Source organism: Globicephala melas, chromosome 15, assembly GCF_963455315.2.
Source record: "Globicephala melas chromosome 15, mGloMel1.2, whole genome shotgun sequence".
NCBI classification, from domain to species: domain Eukaryota; kingdom Metazoa; phylum Chordata; class Mammalia; order Artiodactyla; family Delphinidae; genus Globicephala; species Globicephala melas.
The window spans coordinates 85,957,844-85,973,949 of NC_083328.1; the positions used below are offsets into that span (position 1 = coordinate 85,957,844).

Consider the following 16,106-nt stretch of genomic DNA (forward strand, 5'->3'; position numbering starts at 1 on the left):
CCCCACCCCACGTTTCCTGGATGGCAAGGGACCCGAGGCACAGGGCCCACTGAGGGAGAAGCCACAGGCCACCAGCAGGCCAAGCCCGCCTCTGTCCGGGCCTCCCTGTCACTGGACAGTTTAACACCCAGTGCGCAAGAGCCGCCCATGGGCCAGCCCGTGAGGACGCGGTCTGCGGTCAGACCCTCCGAGGAAACCTCTGGAGCCGGAGGGATGTGTGGAGCACACTGGGCGGAGCTTCTGGGTGGGCTGACCGGCTGGGTTTTTGGGGAGGGCAGACAAGCAGCAGCCCTTTGTAAGCGAGATGTGACGCCAGGTCCCCGCTGACCCTTCCACACCGCGACCTGCGTAGCTTTCCCTCCTCGGGAACGTTCAGGCCCGAGTGCCCCCAAAGCCAGCAGGGCAGCCGCCCTCTGATCCAGGGCTGGTGCGAGCTGGCAGCGTTGGGGGTCACCTTCAGAGCCTGTGCCATTTAAGGAACAGGTGCACAGGCCGGTTGGTAGCTGATCCTGTCACGGCCTCTGCCGCTGACTCGCAGGAAGAGGCAGGGCACCGTGTCACAGCACTGCCATCAGCGCATCGCCCACCGACCACCTGACGAGCCGGGAGCCACCTGCTCTTTGAGGCCACCCGACGGCCAAGCACACGTGAGAAACGGCTGGCAGACATGGGAGACACACGGACCTCTCGAAGTGACCCTTTTAACCAGCTCTGCAAGTAAAATATTAACCAGTGGGCTTCCCTGGTGGCGCAGTGGTTGAGAGTCCGCCTGCCGATGCAGGGGACACGGGTTCGTGCCCCGGTCCGGGAGGATCCCACATGCCGCGGAGCGGCTGGGCCCGTGAGCCATGGCCGCTGAGCCTGCGCGTCTGGAGCCTGCGCTCCGCAACAGGAGAGGCCACAACAGTGAGGGGCCCGCGTACAGCAAAAAACAAACAAAAACATTAACCGGTAAAACGGGGTGAAGAATGAAGTGACTGCAGACTTGCTAAATAGGTATTGTTTATTAAGGCTTGTATTCTCCTAGAGGAAGTTATCCGATGTCGTCTGTGACTCCGTACAGGCAATAACAGTTCAGAGAAAGTGACATGTTCTAACTACAAGTCTAGATAAAACGGCTTAAACTGTAACTCGGAGGGCCTGGCGAGTACAGCTTTCAGAGAGCACCTGCGCTCCGCACGGGAGGCTCTGCCCGGCTCGTGTGCGGGGCGCCAGGCAGGCGTGCACACCGCTTTCATGCTCGAACTCCCGTGGCGAGTGCTTCGGAGGCCCCTCGTCCCACAAGACACGACAGCAAATTCAGTTTCTAAAAGGTTTTCTGTTTGTTTGCTTTTTTGTACCCATTCAACAGGAAAAAAACTAGACACGCACGCTGAAATTTACAATCGGTGGCATCACCCATCACACCGTCTGGACTACCAGATCCCAGGTTTAAAGCTTAGCATTATTGGCATAAAAACGTGAAACGGCATTAGGACTCTCCAGTGAAGAAAAGGGGGAGCGAACGGCCTGCACACAACGAGGAAGGCCTCCGCACGCGGGCCTGTGGTCACCGCCTGAGTAGGAGCAGAGCAGCCGCCGGGCGCGCACGGCTGTGCAAGACCCGTGTTCCCAGGAAACAGCAGGTTCACCAAACTGGGGAGACTGGAATTTATCCTTCTGTCCAGTAGAAATCAAACGGGCAGATCAGCATTCAGACGACAGGTAACAGACGAAATGGCAAAGCGGCTGACGAGGCGGTCATCAGCCTGTGACTTCGGCATATCCTGAAGGGAAGCCCTTGAACAGAACACGCTAAATGCCGGACGACGCACGGGTTCTTACGCTCGCTATTAAAGCAAAAGGGGTGAGAGACAAGAAGTCTCACGTAAAGATATTAAATGACCGTGAACATAAGAACATAATTTTCACCAATAATAATAATAATAGATCTTTGGGATGGATTAGGTTTTTGTTTTTAAGGATACTTATATTTCACATTAGGTCAGTGTGACTGATGAGCTGAAGAAAACATAGTCCTTTATTGGTGAGTTCTACAATACTGTAATACATAGAAAAAATACAAACAAATGCAGATCATCTGGGCAAAAATAAACTACAAAGAACGTAAAGATGCGAGCAGTCGAGCCCTGCGCGAAGCCGGCCAGAGCCGACGCCAAGAGACAGCACCGAGCACACACTCTCCAACCGCGCCAGCCCCACGTCTGACGGTACAGAACCTGCTTCGTCCTCACTGCTTGTTTCGATTCTGCCGCTCCTGTAAAAAGAGAAAAGAAGCTTAACACAGTGAGCGAACGTGCCGCGCAGACAAATTCCCTCCAGGTCGAGGTGCTGTGGCCAGATCTGGACCCGGCTCCCTGCAGGGGCCACCGCCCAAGACAGTTCCAAGCTTCGGGGTCCTGGCCACACGGAATGGGCGCCTGATAACCGCCTGACGTGGTGGCCACCTGCGCAGGGAAGACTCCCCTGGCCAGTTTATTTCCTCCCACCAAGCGGACCACCTTTCCCAAAGTGTGTGACAAGCCTGTGACCCGCAGCTCAGTCCCTCCCCACGGCTGCCTGCCTGCCGGAAGCCATCTAGGCCTCTACTTACGATTCAGCTGAGACATGGAACAGTCCCCCTCCTCCTGCCCCCCTCAAGCAGGATGAAGCTGGTAATGGACACTGCCGGACAGGGGTTGGTCGATGACGCAACGCCCAAACATTTGGGATCACGACACGTGTAATGTACAACACAAACAAAACCCTCTCTTTTGCTAGAAACGGACCGCGTGTGTCTTCAGGTTCATAAGACGCTGACTCCCCCACATCCTCTGTGCCGTCACCAGGGCAGGGCACCTGCGGTGCTTTTCAAACCGTCTCACGGTCCTGAAAAGCCCCAGAGCATGTGGGTGAGCCGGGCTGGGTGGGTGGATGGCCGCAGCTCCAAGAATTAACACTGCCTCCCCACCCTGAACTCTGAACCGGAAGGATCAGGAGCTCCGTGTTCTGCATCCTCCGAGGAAGACCACAGCTACCGCCCCTCCTGGAGAGCAGCGCAAGCCTCTCTTTGGAGTTCAAAGTGGCTGCGGCTGGAGTGGTGCCGACAAGCGTGGGCACCTCCCAAAGCTCCGACTCCCTTCAACCATTACAAGGACCACCACCCCCGAGACTGTGAACAGCCTCTTCTCACAGCAAACCCAACAGAGACGGCGCACTCCTAACCCTGTCTGCCCGGTTTTCCACTGAGTTGCGTGCCTGTGCAGAGCTGACCCCGGACCGTGGCCAGTCCAGTCGTATGAGGGACTCTTCAGCTTGACTCTGTCACTTAAAACCTGCACTATTTTAAGCGCCCTAAGGAGTGGCTGTTTCTACATTTAAAACCCAGAGGCTTGCAGGGCTGGGTCTGACCCAGCTGCCACAAGACTTGGTGCTTCCCTAAGGAGCCAGCTGGCTTTCAGATGGACGGCTGAGATGCAGGACAGCCAGCACTCCTGCAGAAGGGCAAGTACATCTTACCTTTCAACACGACGTGTTTCTAAGCGTCATGATCATTTCAAAGCAATGGAGTCAAACTCCAGCTGATCAACAAAAGGACTTCTTGAGAGTGTCCAGGGCGGCCTTCTTGGTGGCAGTGGCCTCGCCAGCAAGCTCAGGGTTTTCAGGGAGCTGCTCCCAACCTCATCTCAGTACCCGTCCTTCTTAAGGACACACCCAACTCCTGCACGGAAAGCAGTGCCAGCTGCCGACTCCAGAACGAGCCCTGAAGACAAGCGTCCTGGTGGAAGTTTCTGGGGCAACGTTGAGACCCACCCCCACTCCTCTACAGTCCAGCGAGCTCGAGAGAGGCCACCAGGACAGCAAGAGGTCGGGCTTCCAGAACATGGATTAATGGAACGCTGACCCCTGTGGACAAAGGCTTCCAGCCCAGCTGGCCCGCGCACCTTTCCTCGCAGGCGCTCACCTGCTTCTGGGGCATTCGCTGCCCCAGGGGGAGGGAGGAGCAGCCCGGGGAAGCCTCACAGCGAAGCCCGGCGGCAGAGGACACTGGGCGGCAGAGGACAGCGGGCCGAGCCCGCTGCAGTAACACCTGGAAGCCTCGGGCCCTGAGGGTCTGAGGGAGGGCTGCTCCTTCCTCCGCCCATTCCTGACGCGCCAGCTCCATCACGAGGCAAGTTCTAGGTCACCAGCACCTTCAAACACCCACCAGGGCGGGGCACAAGTTTACCCCTCAGCTCATCACAACCAGCAGAACCCAGGGCCACAGCACCTAAGACGCCACACACGCAGAGCCGGCGCCCAGTCACCAGGGACGTCAAGTCTCGTGAGCATGATCTCCGTCCTGTCCCTGCAAATCCAGCAATTTGGTGTTTCATTTTATACCCAATTTCGCAGTAACTGGAAATAAGCCCTTCTCCTTTCCGCCCAAGAGTGAGAGTGGGACCAACCTGCTTTCAAAGTTTTGCAAACTGTGAGCTGTTAGTTTTGTACAACTTTAAAACCGCTACCAGCACTGTGTTCTCTGTACACCCCGTTTACAAGCCTTTCTGCCGGAAAACACTCAGGACACTGAACTTCCCAGATGGGTAACGCTTTTTTTTTTTTGTAATACAGAGGACTGAACAGGGGTTGAAAACCCACCTATTATCAACTGACATTTCACGAAAGAAAGAACATTTTAACACCAAAACAGCAGGAAGAATCTCAGGACGAACTCTCTTGAACGAAGTGGCTTTGCCAAGTGTGTCACAATGTCCTTATTTTTCCCATTTCTGGGCCAACTGACAGGCCTCTGAGCCCTGATCTCCTACAGAGCAGACTCATTCCGTGGGCTGTCACAGGAGGTTGGGACCCACTCAGAGACCCACCCAGGGTTTTCGCTGTGACTCTAGACGCACACATTTCAGTTATGAACTGCCTGCATTCCAACCTCCCCCTCCCCTGCCCTTCTACTCTCTAGACGAGCAAACTCAGGTTTCCAAAAACTGCAGGATATTGGGTTTTCGAGAGAGGAGCAAGCAGCGAGCCCTAGACCAGAGCGTCCCTGCTGCCGAGGGCAACGCCCAGCGAGGCCCTCGGTGGGGTATCTGCCCCAGCAGCCCCGCCTGTCCACCCCAGGGCCACAGAACAGTATTTCTAAGTGTTCCTGGCTGGACAGAGACTAGGAAGCACTGTTCTAGAAAACATCATAATTCAAAGAGAAAAGGAGCAAGTTACCCGCAGGTCCTTCACAAGAGTGTGTGCACCAGTGTTTCTTAACAACTGGAAAAGGACCCCAGGTTCCGGGGTGGTGACCACTCAGACGTCCCCCGCCCCTGCCAGCGGCCCACCGCACCCCCGGGACCCACACTCACCTTGCGCACCACCTCCTCCTCCTCCTGGCGCTTCTCGTAGTGCGAGAAGTCGTCGAAGATGGAGGTGCTGTGCTTGTACGAGGCGATGATCTTCAGCACCTGCTTCGCCTTCTCCAGGGGCACCTCCTGGGTGTCACGGGAGTTGGTGACCGGCTTGTTGTCGTTGTTCTCCAGCCGGATGTGCCGGAGCTGGTTGTTGGGCACGTCCTTGACGAAGATCCACTTCACGTCGAACTTGCCCTTCCACTTGTCCTGGGACCAGACCCCGGCGCTGGTGCCGTAGTCCACGGGTGACTTCATCTCAGCCACCCCGCAGAAGTGGCCGCTGCCATTGACGCTGAAGAGCAGGTAGACGGGCCCCTTGCTGCCGAGGGCGCGGAAGGCGCTGTCCAGGCGCCGGTTGCCGTGCTCCGTGCTGCACCAGAGGGAGTACTTGATGGAGCGGTGCACGTCATCCTCTGAGTAGCTCTTGATGATGAACACGCGGCCGCTCTTCAGGTTCCAGTCAAACTCCTTGGGGTTGTAGCTGTGGGCGGCTTTCAGTTTTTCTAGGACGGGGTGGGACTCCGGGCTCGGGGTGGCGCTGGGCTGGGCGCTCCCGGGAGAGTTACTGTCGCCGCTGGTCCCCCCGCTCTGCCCGAACGCCGTGCTTCTGTTGCGAGGGGCGACCCAGCGGGTCTGGGGCGGCTGCTGGGGGCCCGGATGCTGTGGTGGGGCCGGAGGGGGAGGCTGGGTGGGAAGGGGCTGCACGGCTGGCTGGGGCTGGGGGGCCGCCTGGGGGGCCGGCTGGGGCTGCGGAGCCGGGGCCTTGGGCACGGGCCCCTTGTTGTCCCAGGTGCCAATGTCCATGTTATGCTTTATGGGCGGAGGGGGCAGCGCGCCCCCGACGGCGGGCCCGCTCTTCGCCTTCATCTTCGGCTGCAGTTTGGCGGGCTTGCTGGCGATGGCCGCCCACGAGGTCGGCTTCGACACCGGCATGGTCACGTTCGTCCCGCCGCTGCCGGAAAGGATGCCCGTCATCGCCACGCTGCTGACGACCGATCCCACCGTCTTGACTGCAGAGGTGGTGACATCCCCGATCTTCAGGCCCACCATGCCCTGCTCCAGGCTATTCATTCCAGGGGCCTTGTCGAGGGTGTCGCTGTGAAAGCCTGTCTGTCCGTCCACGATCGTGCCGCCCAGGGAGCTCGGCGGGTAGGTGTAGCTGTTCCCATAGGCTGAACTCTGAGCCTGCTGCCCCTGAGACCCACTCGCCCCCCAGGCCGAGAAGGCGGGGTTTTCGGGGAAAAAATTAAACCTGTGCTGATAGATGCCGCCCCCCAGGCCCCCGGGCGGCCCGAGAACAGCATCGTGCACAAAACGCTGGTCTCCGTTACTCAGCTGTCCGTAGGCGGTGAGGTATGGGACCGGAGGGTCCCCTCCGGTAGACCACGGCGCTTCACTGAGGGAGTAGGGAAATCCGATGGATGGTGGGTAATAGCTGGACAGGTAGGGGTCGGCCATGGAGGGGTAACTGTTACTCTGCGGAAACAAGCACGTGATGAGTTAGGCGTGTCCCGACCCGGAGGGGGCGCTGCCACGTCAAGCACGCCTACTTCAGCGCAGGCTGCTGGGGAACGGGCCTGGGCAGCACCGGCTCCCCTCCCAGCGCGCCCAGCCAGGACAGAGAGGGCGACGCCCAGACGACCCAGGGGCCACTCCAAACAAAAGGGTCACTTGCAACTGATCTGGATTCAAGTTAGGTGAAGCAATCCTCTCAGCAACCCCTCCACTGCACCTTGAAGAGTGGCCCACTTCAAGGCACTCAGCCTGAGCAACAGGTCTCTGTCCCACTGGCAATAATGCTTACGCAGGACACTGACAGCACGGACAGCACAGCGCCAAGTGAGCAAGCTTCAAGGAGGCAGCAGCCACGAGCTCAGGGCTACAGGCGTGCTGATGACCCACCTGGATGACCCCCAGGACTCCCGCCCCGCCCCTACCCCTGAGCCCAAAGGGGTCTGGCCCCCTCAGTCCCCACCGTTTCCTGGGGCTCTCAGAGGGGAGCTGGCTACGGCGGGGAGACCCTTACTGAAAATGTGCCTCCGTGTGATGGCCGGAACCCCTGGGAGGAGTTTAAGTAGCTGCAGGGCCTCCCCTTGGGGGGGGGCGGGGTTCAAGAAAGCTGCCCAGGGCTGGGTTTAGACCTGGGGTCAGCAGTTCTGGGAAGACGTCTCCTTGGAGAGAGACTCACCCAGGGGTCCTGGTCAGAACTGGGCCCGAGAGCAGAAAGGCTGTGAAGGAAAGCAAGAGCGGGGGCAAACATGTCTGGTCCGATTTCTGCATAGTTCTCCCAAGTAACCAGAAAGTTCTACAAGCAGAGCGGCGGCTAGAGCCCTCCTCCCCGACCCCGCACCTGTCATCCAGTCAGAGGACCCGCTGCCCTGGCCGGCAGAGGGTGGCTGGTGTCCCAGGTGACTGGAGGAGGCTCTGCTTCACTGGAATGAGAACAGGGAGTAGCTCTCCGGAGCCCCCAGAAGTCCCGTGGAGGACAGGCCAGTTCCTCGGCACATCCCGGCCCAGCACGGGATGTGCTGACCCAGGCACCCTCCGCCGGTCCCCCCGGCACCTCCTCCCCCCTGCCCCATCGTAGGATTCCTGGGGCTTCGGGAATCACGCCTCCTTCCTGCTGGCTGCTCCACTTGACGGCAGACTATTCCAGAAGCACTTTTAAAATGGAGTAATACCTATTTGCCTGTTAACACGAATCCTTGAGATTCTCAGGGGGTAGAAAAAGCCAGACAAGTGGCCGTCATCAGTGCTCTGAATGCAGGGGAGCCGCCTGAGCCACTGCCCTTGAAAGGATCTCAGTGACTCTGGCCCCCGCATTGTGGCCCCCCAGCCCCACCTCCCTGCTTGCCTCCACCCACCCTGTGCCCGCAGGAGGGGCTGCTCTGAGGAGAGTCAGTCCCTGGGAGGCCAGGGTGGCGGACTTGCCCTGTGAGGTGGGGCAGCCCCAGGGGTGGAAGCCTCCAGCCTCTGACCTCGGCGCCCACCGGTGCCTCAACAGCACAATGGGGACAAGCCTTCTGAAGGGAGGCCAGCACTCTCCTCCCCCATCAGCTGGGCACCCACCTCGGCAGTGGCGGGGCCACATCAACGCGGCCTCCCTCGCACACAAGGAATGCACTCGGGAGAAGAGAGGACCCAAGGGCTGCGTGGCATCCACACCACACAGCCACGCATCCAACCGGAGCCACAGGAGCACGGCCACGCAACACTGAGCCCACGGGGCCAGCACCTCCCTTCTGACCCACGCTTCAGCCTTAAGCACAACAGGACTTCCCTTAAAACGTGAGACCACAAGCACTGTGTTAACCACGGCACGTCCCTCAAGTCCACCCCAACCTCACTATTAATGGAGAAGCCCAACACCCTGGTCACACAGACCCCATCGTGCAGATGGGCAGTTCTCAGCCACCTCCAGCCAGGACTGTCCAGGGAAAGAGGAGGTGAGCCAGCCGGCACCCCCGAATCCTTCACCCAGCCACAGGCAGGACCAAGGCGGAGGCAGCCCTGGGAGGACTCCACCCTCTCCTCCCACAACGTGTCAATGCAGGCAGGTCACTACGAGGAGAGCACCAGTGAGGCTGCAGCTCTTTACTGGAAAATCGTGAAATAACCTGGACTGCAGCTCTCCCTTGAACACTTAAATTCATACAACAAAAGGAACGAAGACGCCTCACTTCAAGTTCACAGGGTAAGAAGCTGTGGTTTACTAAGCAGATGCCGCGTGCCACCCGCACCGCCATCCCCAGGGCTCCGAGCTGGCCCTGGCCGAGCCCTCCCGACATCGTCTGTCCCCACCAGGCCGCGGGGTGCACGGCAGGCTGCATGCAGTGACCTCCGGTGCTGGGAACTGAATCCATTTTCATCCCCTTACTGGCAGCCCATCTTCTACCACATCTGCTGGGTCTCCTTCCAAACTCCAAGAGTGAGGCAGCGGAGTAACAGGCAAAGCTGCCAGGAACAGCAGGAGAACCCGTGGGGCCTTCCCTGCTGCGGTCCGCATCCCCCGCCCCGCCCCCCGCCACCAGGGCTCGGGCCACTGTCCGCAGTGCTCAGGCTGACTGTCCCAGCCCCGAGTCACAGTGAAACTGAACCGTGCCACTCAGAGAGCTGCAACACAAGGCCGCCAGGGGCACCGCAGGGTTCGGGCACTGCTCGAACTCACACCCAGCCCCTCAGAAGCCCGCCCAGCCGCGGCCTCAGGCTCTTCAGAGCCACGCTCCCCAGCTGGGCTCCTGCGACAGCAAACATGCCATCTACTTAGTTAGCTGTGCAGCCCAGGTAAAGAGGCCCAAGTTCACCTGCCAGGGACGTGGGTGCAGAAACCAAAGGGATGACGACAAATCGCGCCCTTTCTCTTAGTGCATTAATACTTCTGTGCAGAGGCATCGCGGGGCTACTCAAAGGAGCAGCATGGAACCAACTCTTTTAAGGACGACGCAGGTAAAACCGCGCCCCCCCGAAGACCACTTTCACGTGTGACACGTCTAACTGTAGCCTTTGTATAACTTAGGGACTCAAGAAAGGGAGGCTGACAGGTCTCCAAGGCAGAATTAGTCCAGTGACAGTAGAAAAGACACCCCCAAGCGTTGGACTTTCAGGGTGCCTCCTTGTGACCGAGTCAAAAGTGATGAACAAAATGGGCACTCACTCCAAACAAAATAAACTCCAAGAGTCGTGACACTTACCCCTAGATGACTTTCTTTGAAAAACCAAACAGTAAGACACGATAAACCCATAAACCTATTCTATAATTAAGTTTTTTGTACTTAAAACAAAACTTAACCAGTTTTATAAAAAACCCTCATGCTCAATGACCAAAACCACCTGCTTGAAAGTTGGAACGTTTGATTCCTGTATCCATTTTTCTGAGAAGTTCTGAAATTACTCAAATGCTTTAAGGTTCACAAACAATAAAGTGACTCAGCCATTACAGTGACCAAGAAGAGGGATTGGAGGGAGAAACGGAAAGCCCAAGGCTTCAGACGCCAAGGCACATGGAACACCTCGTACGCTGAGAAGCATTTACGTGGGGGATGCAGGGGGCTGGAATAAACTATGCAAGAGGGGAGGTACCAAGGGCAATTGTGAAAGCAGTGACAAAGTGACCCAGGGCTGAGAGCAGGCCCCCCACGCCCACAGCTCCTGGGGAAGATCCTGGGGTGCGGCTGGCCGCTCGCTTTTCCTGGGCTTCAGGCTGCAGGTCAGGTCAGAGGAGACCATGGCTTCCGACACCCACACAATTCTGCGCTTGTCTCCCCCCTTGAGGTGCGCGGCTCTGAGCAGCTTCACAGCGGTGAGCAGTGTGTCCCGATGCCACTCGGCGGCACCATCGCCGCGTCTGAAGGACGCCCCCGGCTCCCAGACGCAGCCACTGGCAACCAGTGCCCATGACCAAGTGCTCCCCCTGACCCCCACCCAGGCCCCCGGAGCCACTGTGGAGCAGCAGGAAGGCGCGGGCTGAGCTCCTCCAGGCTCTCTGCACGGCGCAGGCGCTGCGAGAAGGCGTCGGTGCGTCCAGCTTTGTGCCGCTGGGGGAAACGCCCCCAAACCTGACAGAAACACTGGGTGACAGCTGAGCACCATTTCCAAGGAAGGAGCCTTCAGGGTGGCCAGACAGGAGCTTCTTGCCAAGAGAGCAGAGAGGCGTAACTGTCAGCTCGACCACGCAGGACGGACGGCACGTGAGAGACAGTGGACACGAGGTCTCGAAGAGATGCCACACTGACCCTCAAGTGGCGAACACCCCACAGCACTCCGGGCAGCTCTACCCACATCTCATCAGAGGACTCGATCAACAGCACGGCTTAAAGCAACTACAAATGATCAGCCCTAGAACCTGAAACGAGTAAATTTATACAACATTCCTAAAAGGCGAATGCTTCTCAGTACACTTAGAACACAGCTGAATTATTAAAGAGGAAAAACGAAAAAGTTGACTTTTCTCCTTTCTGTCTACGTCAGACGTGACCGGGCACGCTGACAAGGCTGTCGACAACTGAGTGCTTGAGTGGAGACGCAGAATCCCCGGTAACCTCTCCGTCCACACGCTCGGCCTGGCATCTGGCCAGCAGCACCTACACCAAACTCAGAGGCGCTGTCTCCAAAACTCTGAGCAGGAACTTTCTGGGTCCTTGCAGTCTTTCCTTACCTTTCAAAGAAAAAAACAGAGAACGAGAAAGCAGGCCGGCCCTTAAGAGGGCGAAGTCAGGACAAGCCAGCAGCGTCAGAGCCCCACACCCTCGCCCCTGGGCCCCCACCGCCCCCCCGTGCTTCCTCTCCCCCCATCGTGTCCAAACAGCTGACTGAAGTGTAGTTCAAGTCTGCTACGTAAGGATGCTCCGGGGTGCCACTAGGAAGGAAAACACACAGCGAGGGCAGGGTCCCCAGGCCTTTCTGAGGGAAGCGCACCCACCCCGAGCGTGGTACAAGTCAGCTAACGGAAAGGCACGCTTTTAAATGCTTTCCAAGTCTTCCGAAGCGCTAAGGCGTCACAAATCAGAACACCAGAGTGTCTCCAACCGGCTACTACAAACCACAGCTGGGTTAAGAAAGGTAAGAAAGCAGCCCAGGGCTGACGGATACGCCCACGACCTCCACCGCGGTGACGGCTCCACAGGTGCGCATGCGTACCAGGGAAAGGCCACATATGAAACCGTCCTCTTTAAACACGGGCAGTTCATCTCACGTCAACACCACCTCAGTAAAGGCTAAGGGGACAGACAGGAAGTGTGCGCTCACTGCTTCCTGCCACACCAACCTCCGCTCCGGCTTCCTCACTAGCAGTCTGGGCTGGATGTCACGGCAGAGGCCACACCTAGAGGCAGTGACAATCTCAAGGGACCCTTGACTGCATCACAGCCCACGTGAAGAAACGAGTGGCGAACACAGGACCAAAGGATCCCGCTGCACACTTGGGTGAGAGGTGCCGACCCTCAGTCCACAGCCTGGCTCTGCCACCAGGCACAGCAGAGCCTCTCTGGCCTTCAGGTTCCTCATCCGTACGACGAAAAGGCCGGGAAAACTAGGATCTAAGAGCCCTCCCGTGTCGCACGCTTCCTACACTCTGCAACAACTGGGCATTTCTGGAAGGTCTGTTCTCAATTAAGAGTTTTCTCAATAAATTCACTCCTAGGGGATGTGCTGATTAATCATCTTGCGACAAGTACACATTTTAACACACAAGATGAAGAGGATGTTTTAAGGCTGTCCACTGATAGCACCAACCCACCACGGTGCCTCCACGCGGCGTCTCCAGCGCGAGCCAGCTGGCACTACTCCCCTGACATCAGAAAGTCATCTACTCCACTTTTAAAGACATCCTCCTGAGTATCAAAAGCTCCTACCTTATAAAAAAAGATTCCAAGTGAAGCGACCCCCTCCCTTGAAATTCTGGTTAAAATCCACACACAACACCTGCTAGAGCAAATCACGTAAGAGAAATAAGTAAGTCCACTTAACTTCCTGCCATCACCTCTGGCTGAAAGCCCGTCACTGAGCAGCCCCTTGTCCTGCCCAGAGGAGGGGTGGGCCCTCAGGGGGCCCCCTGAACAGGGTCTCTCAGGCTCCTCAGCTGCTGACTTGCCAAGTGCAGCAGGAGGAGAAGAATGGAGAAAAGTTCTAAGACGTTCTACAGAAGGGCAGACTAGCTTCATCCCACAGGGAAGAGGCAGAGCCTGACTTTGCTCTAAAGCGAACATACACTGTGCATTTTAAAAGCGGCAGATCTTTTGCTTAAACCTCAACTCCAACTAGCCCAGTGGTTTTAACCAGGACAGTTTAGCCCCCCAGCAGATGTTTGCTGAGGCGTTTTTGGTTGTTATGCGGAGGGTGGTACGCAAATACTAATGACAGCTCACGGATGAAGGCCAGGGACGCTGCTCAACATCCTACAAGGCCCCCCAAACAGCGAGCGTTTCTGTCCCCAACCCCCTTAGTGCCAAGGCTGAGAAAGCCTGCGACACCTGAGAGAACAGGTGGCTACATCTCACTCAGGTGCCGCCTTGAGCTCTCTGGGCACCAGCTAGTCTCACCCTCCCCACAACCCTATCAGGAGCCGCCTCTTCCAACTGTCCTAAGAGGAAGCAAGCAGAGGGGGCAAGCCATCGAAGAAGCGCCACAGTCAGCAGCGGTGTGAAGAGCCCAAGGCCGCAGTCTCACTCCAGAGTCCTGCTCTAGCTGCTCGAGACCAAACGTCCAATCATCCAGAGCTAAAAACAGTCCCCGGAAAACTTCAGAGAACTCCGCACACCCCCGCTCTGTCTAACGCAGTGCATCACTCACCCACCAGTGCTGAGGCCGACGAGAATCCCGCGTGCCTGCCAGGCGCGTGGGACACCATTTCCTCCAGAGAGAAAACCAGCTTCCCCGCACGCATGCCCCACCTTCAACGTGAAGCTGCTCTTCAATATAAGCCTTTGTCAGCCTCTTCCTTTATTTCTAGTACTTTATAGTCTGCTTCTCTGTTGTTTAGGGTAATAAAGTCAGAAATATGCTAATAAAGGTTTATTACAAACCTCAGTCAAAATAAATGTAAAAATGTTAAAAAATAAAAAAACAAACTCACCTGGTTTGACTGTCCAGAAAGGTAGGGCTCAAAGTCATTGTCATGAACTGTATCCTTCTGATGCAAAGAACCATTTTGTACTAGAATGAGAAGTTGCAAAATATTACCTTTGAATTTTTTTAAAGTTCCTTTTAATCACAGAAATTAAAGATAGTCAAGTTTATACCCATCAACTTCTACTATAAATCACTTTTACTTAAAAATGGGCACAGACATTACAAAACTGATACTTACACAACTAATTAGAAAGCTGATACAAAACTTTCAATAACTTAGGTTACGTTTCTGATAAAAATTAATCGTACTTTGGTAGATATTGACAAAATATAGGTGCAGACAAAATACTGCAAGGAACTCGTAACCAGGTTTTGGTAAAGATGATGTGGGCTGAGATCTATGTCTGCCAGACAGAGAACGGTGCTTCCTAAAGCCTGGCTATGTGGGCAGCAAAGCTGGGAAGCTGCAGCTGAGCGACGCTTCTTAACTGGTATCTGGCTGTGCTCTTATTTTCCACTGTCACCACGCTCAGCCAGGAAAAGAAGGGGAAGGTAAATAAGTGCTGGGCCTTCTCCAATCTCCAAACATGATAACCGTATTTGGTTACACCCGAGTAACACACACACTGGTTCAAAACAGTCTTCGGAGTAAACATGAAGCGACACCAGTTCTCCCAAGACGGAGTTTTGGGGGTGGACCCCAAGCCAGAGCATCCCAAGAGGCTCAAAAGACTGGGGTAAGGCGCCAGCGTACAGGGCCAAGGGCCAGCAGCCGCCCCAGGGCCAGCCCCACACCTGGGGCCGCAGACAGGCAGGTCGCTGGGCCCCCGGCCTCCTTCCCTTCCCCCACCCCAATCAACCAGCCTGCCGTGGGAGGGAGAGATGGAGTTACTCTCACCACCGATTTGCTTGCTTCTCCTTGAAAACTCCCTGCTTCCGACCTGTTACGTCTCCCCCAATATCACAGCCTAAGGTTTCGTCTCCCCAAAGAAGAGGGAGAAAAACTCCGCGGTTCTGGCTGCCGCTTCCAAGACCTCTCCTCCCCCAACACGCGCGCCGAGCTCTAGGCGAGCGCCGCCCCCTCCGCTCCCGGCCCGCACCGCCATCCGGACTCCGCTCACCTTTATTATCTTGCCCTTTTGTTCTCTGCTTCGCCGCAGGCCCAGACGCGCGAGCGGACAGCACCAGGGGAGAGGGGAACACAAAATTACCCATGAGAACCCCTCCCGGCGGGCGGCGCGCTCCGGCCCCAAAGGGCCCGCGGTCCCGGGCGACGTCGGCCCAGCCCCGCGACGCCGACCCCGCGACCCCGACCCGGGCCCCGCGACCCCGGCCCCCGCGTTCCCGCTCCGCGAGCGGACCCCGCGACCCCGGCGCCCGGCCCCGCGACCCCGGCCCCACCGCTACCTGGGGGTCCACGCTGGTGGCCGACATGCTTCATGAACAGCCGGCGCGGTGCGGGGCCGGGGCGCCCGCCGGCTCGGGCCTCCCCGCGAGGCCGGGCCTGTCACCCGCGCTCTCGCGGCCCCGGGCCCGCCGCCTCCTCCCCGGGCGCCGTCCGGGCGGCGGCGCCGGTGGCTGGGCGCGCGGGCCGCTCGCGGGCGGGCGCGGGACGAGACGCACTGACGAGGCGCAGACTTCAATGGCGGCAACGGCGGCGGCGGCGGCAGCTGCAGCGGCGGCGACAGCAGCGGCGACTACGGTGGCGGAGGCGGCAGCGAGGACGAGGCTGCGCGACGTCAGCGAACGCGGGGCAGGCCGGGAGGTCGACGAGCCGCCACGCGCCGCGCCTGCGCGTCGCCGCCCGGCGGGATGGATCTCACACCCGGGTCCCAGTCTCGCGCGGCAGGGCGGGGCGAGCCTGGGCAGTCACATGGGCGTGTCCAGTGGCGCCGCGGGGACCGCCCAGCAGGTGTGCATCTGTCGGACCTCGCGCCAGCAGGCGCAGCGGGGGCGATGATGCTGCTGCCGCGTGGCGTGCAGGCGCAGACTGGTGCAGGTTGTGAACCTGGTGGCACCACCGCGCTGGTTCTCCAGATGTGAAGAAACTCGAGCCAGCGAGTGCGGCCACCCACCGAAAGCCACTTATAGCCAGGCTGCAGTCCACTCTACCCCGCAGCTCTCCCCCAAACGCCCCTCCAACAACCCCTGGAGGGGCGCCCA

The 16,106-nt window shown here is 58.0% G+C and overlaps 1 protein-coding gene across 1 annotated transcript; it reads right to left on the reverse strand.

The window, feature by feature from the left end:
* Positions 1 to 985: 985 nt before the first annotated feature.
* Positions 986 to 15,649, reverse strand: YTHDF1 (YTH N6-methyladenosine RNA binding protein F1). Its single transcript, XM_030841487.3, has 5 exons — positions 15,351 to 15,649; positions 15,065 to 15,089; positions 13,948 to 14,027; positions 5,334 to 6,854; positions 986 to 2,257 (listed from the first exon to the last, which is right to left on the reverse strand). The coding sequence occupies exons 1-5, from the start codon at positions 15,375 to 15,377 to the stop codon at positions 2,231 to 2,233; spliced, it is 1,680 nt and encodes a 559-aa protein (XP_030697347.1). The 5' UTR covers positions 15,378 to 15,649; the 3' UTR covers positions 986 to 2,230.
* Positions 15,650 to 16,106: the final 457 nt, after the last annotated feature.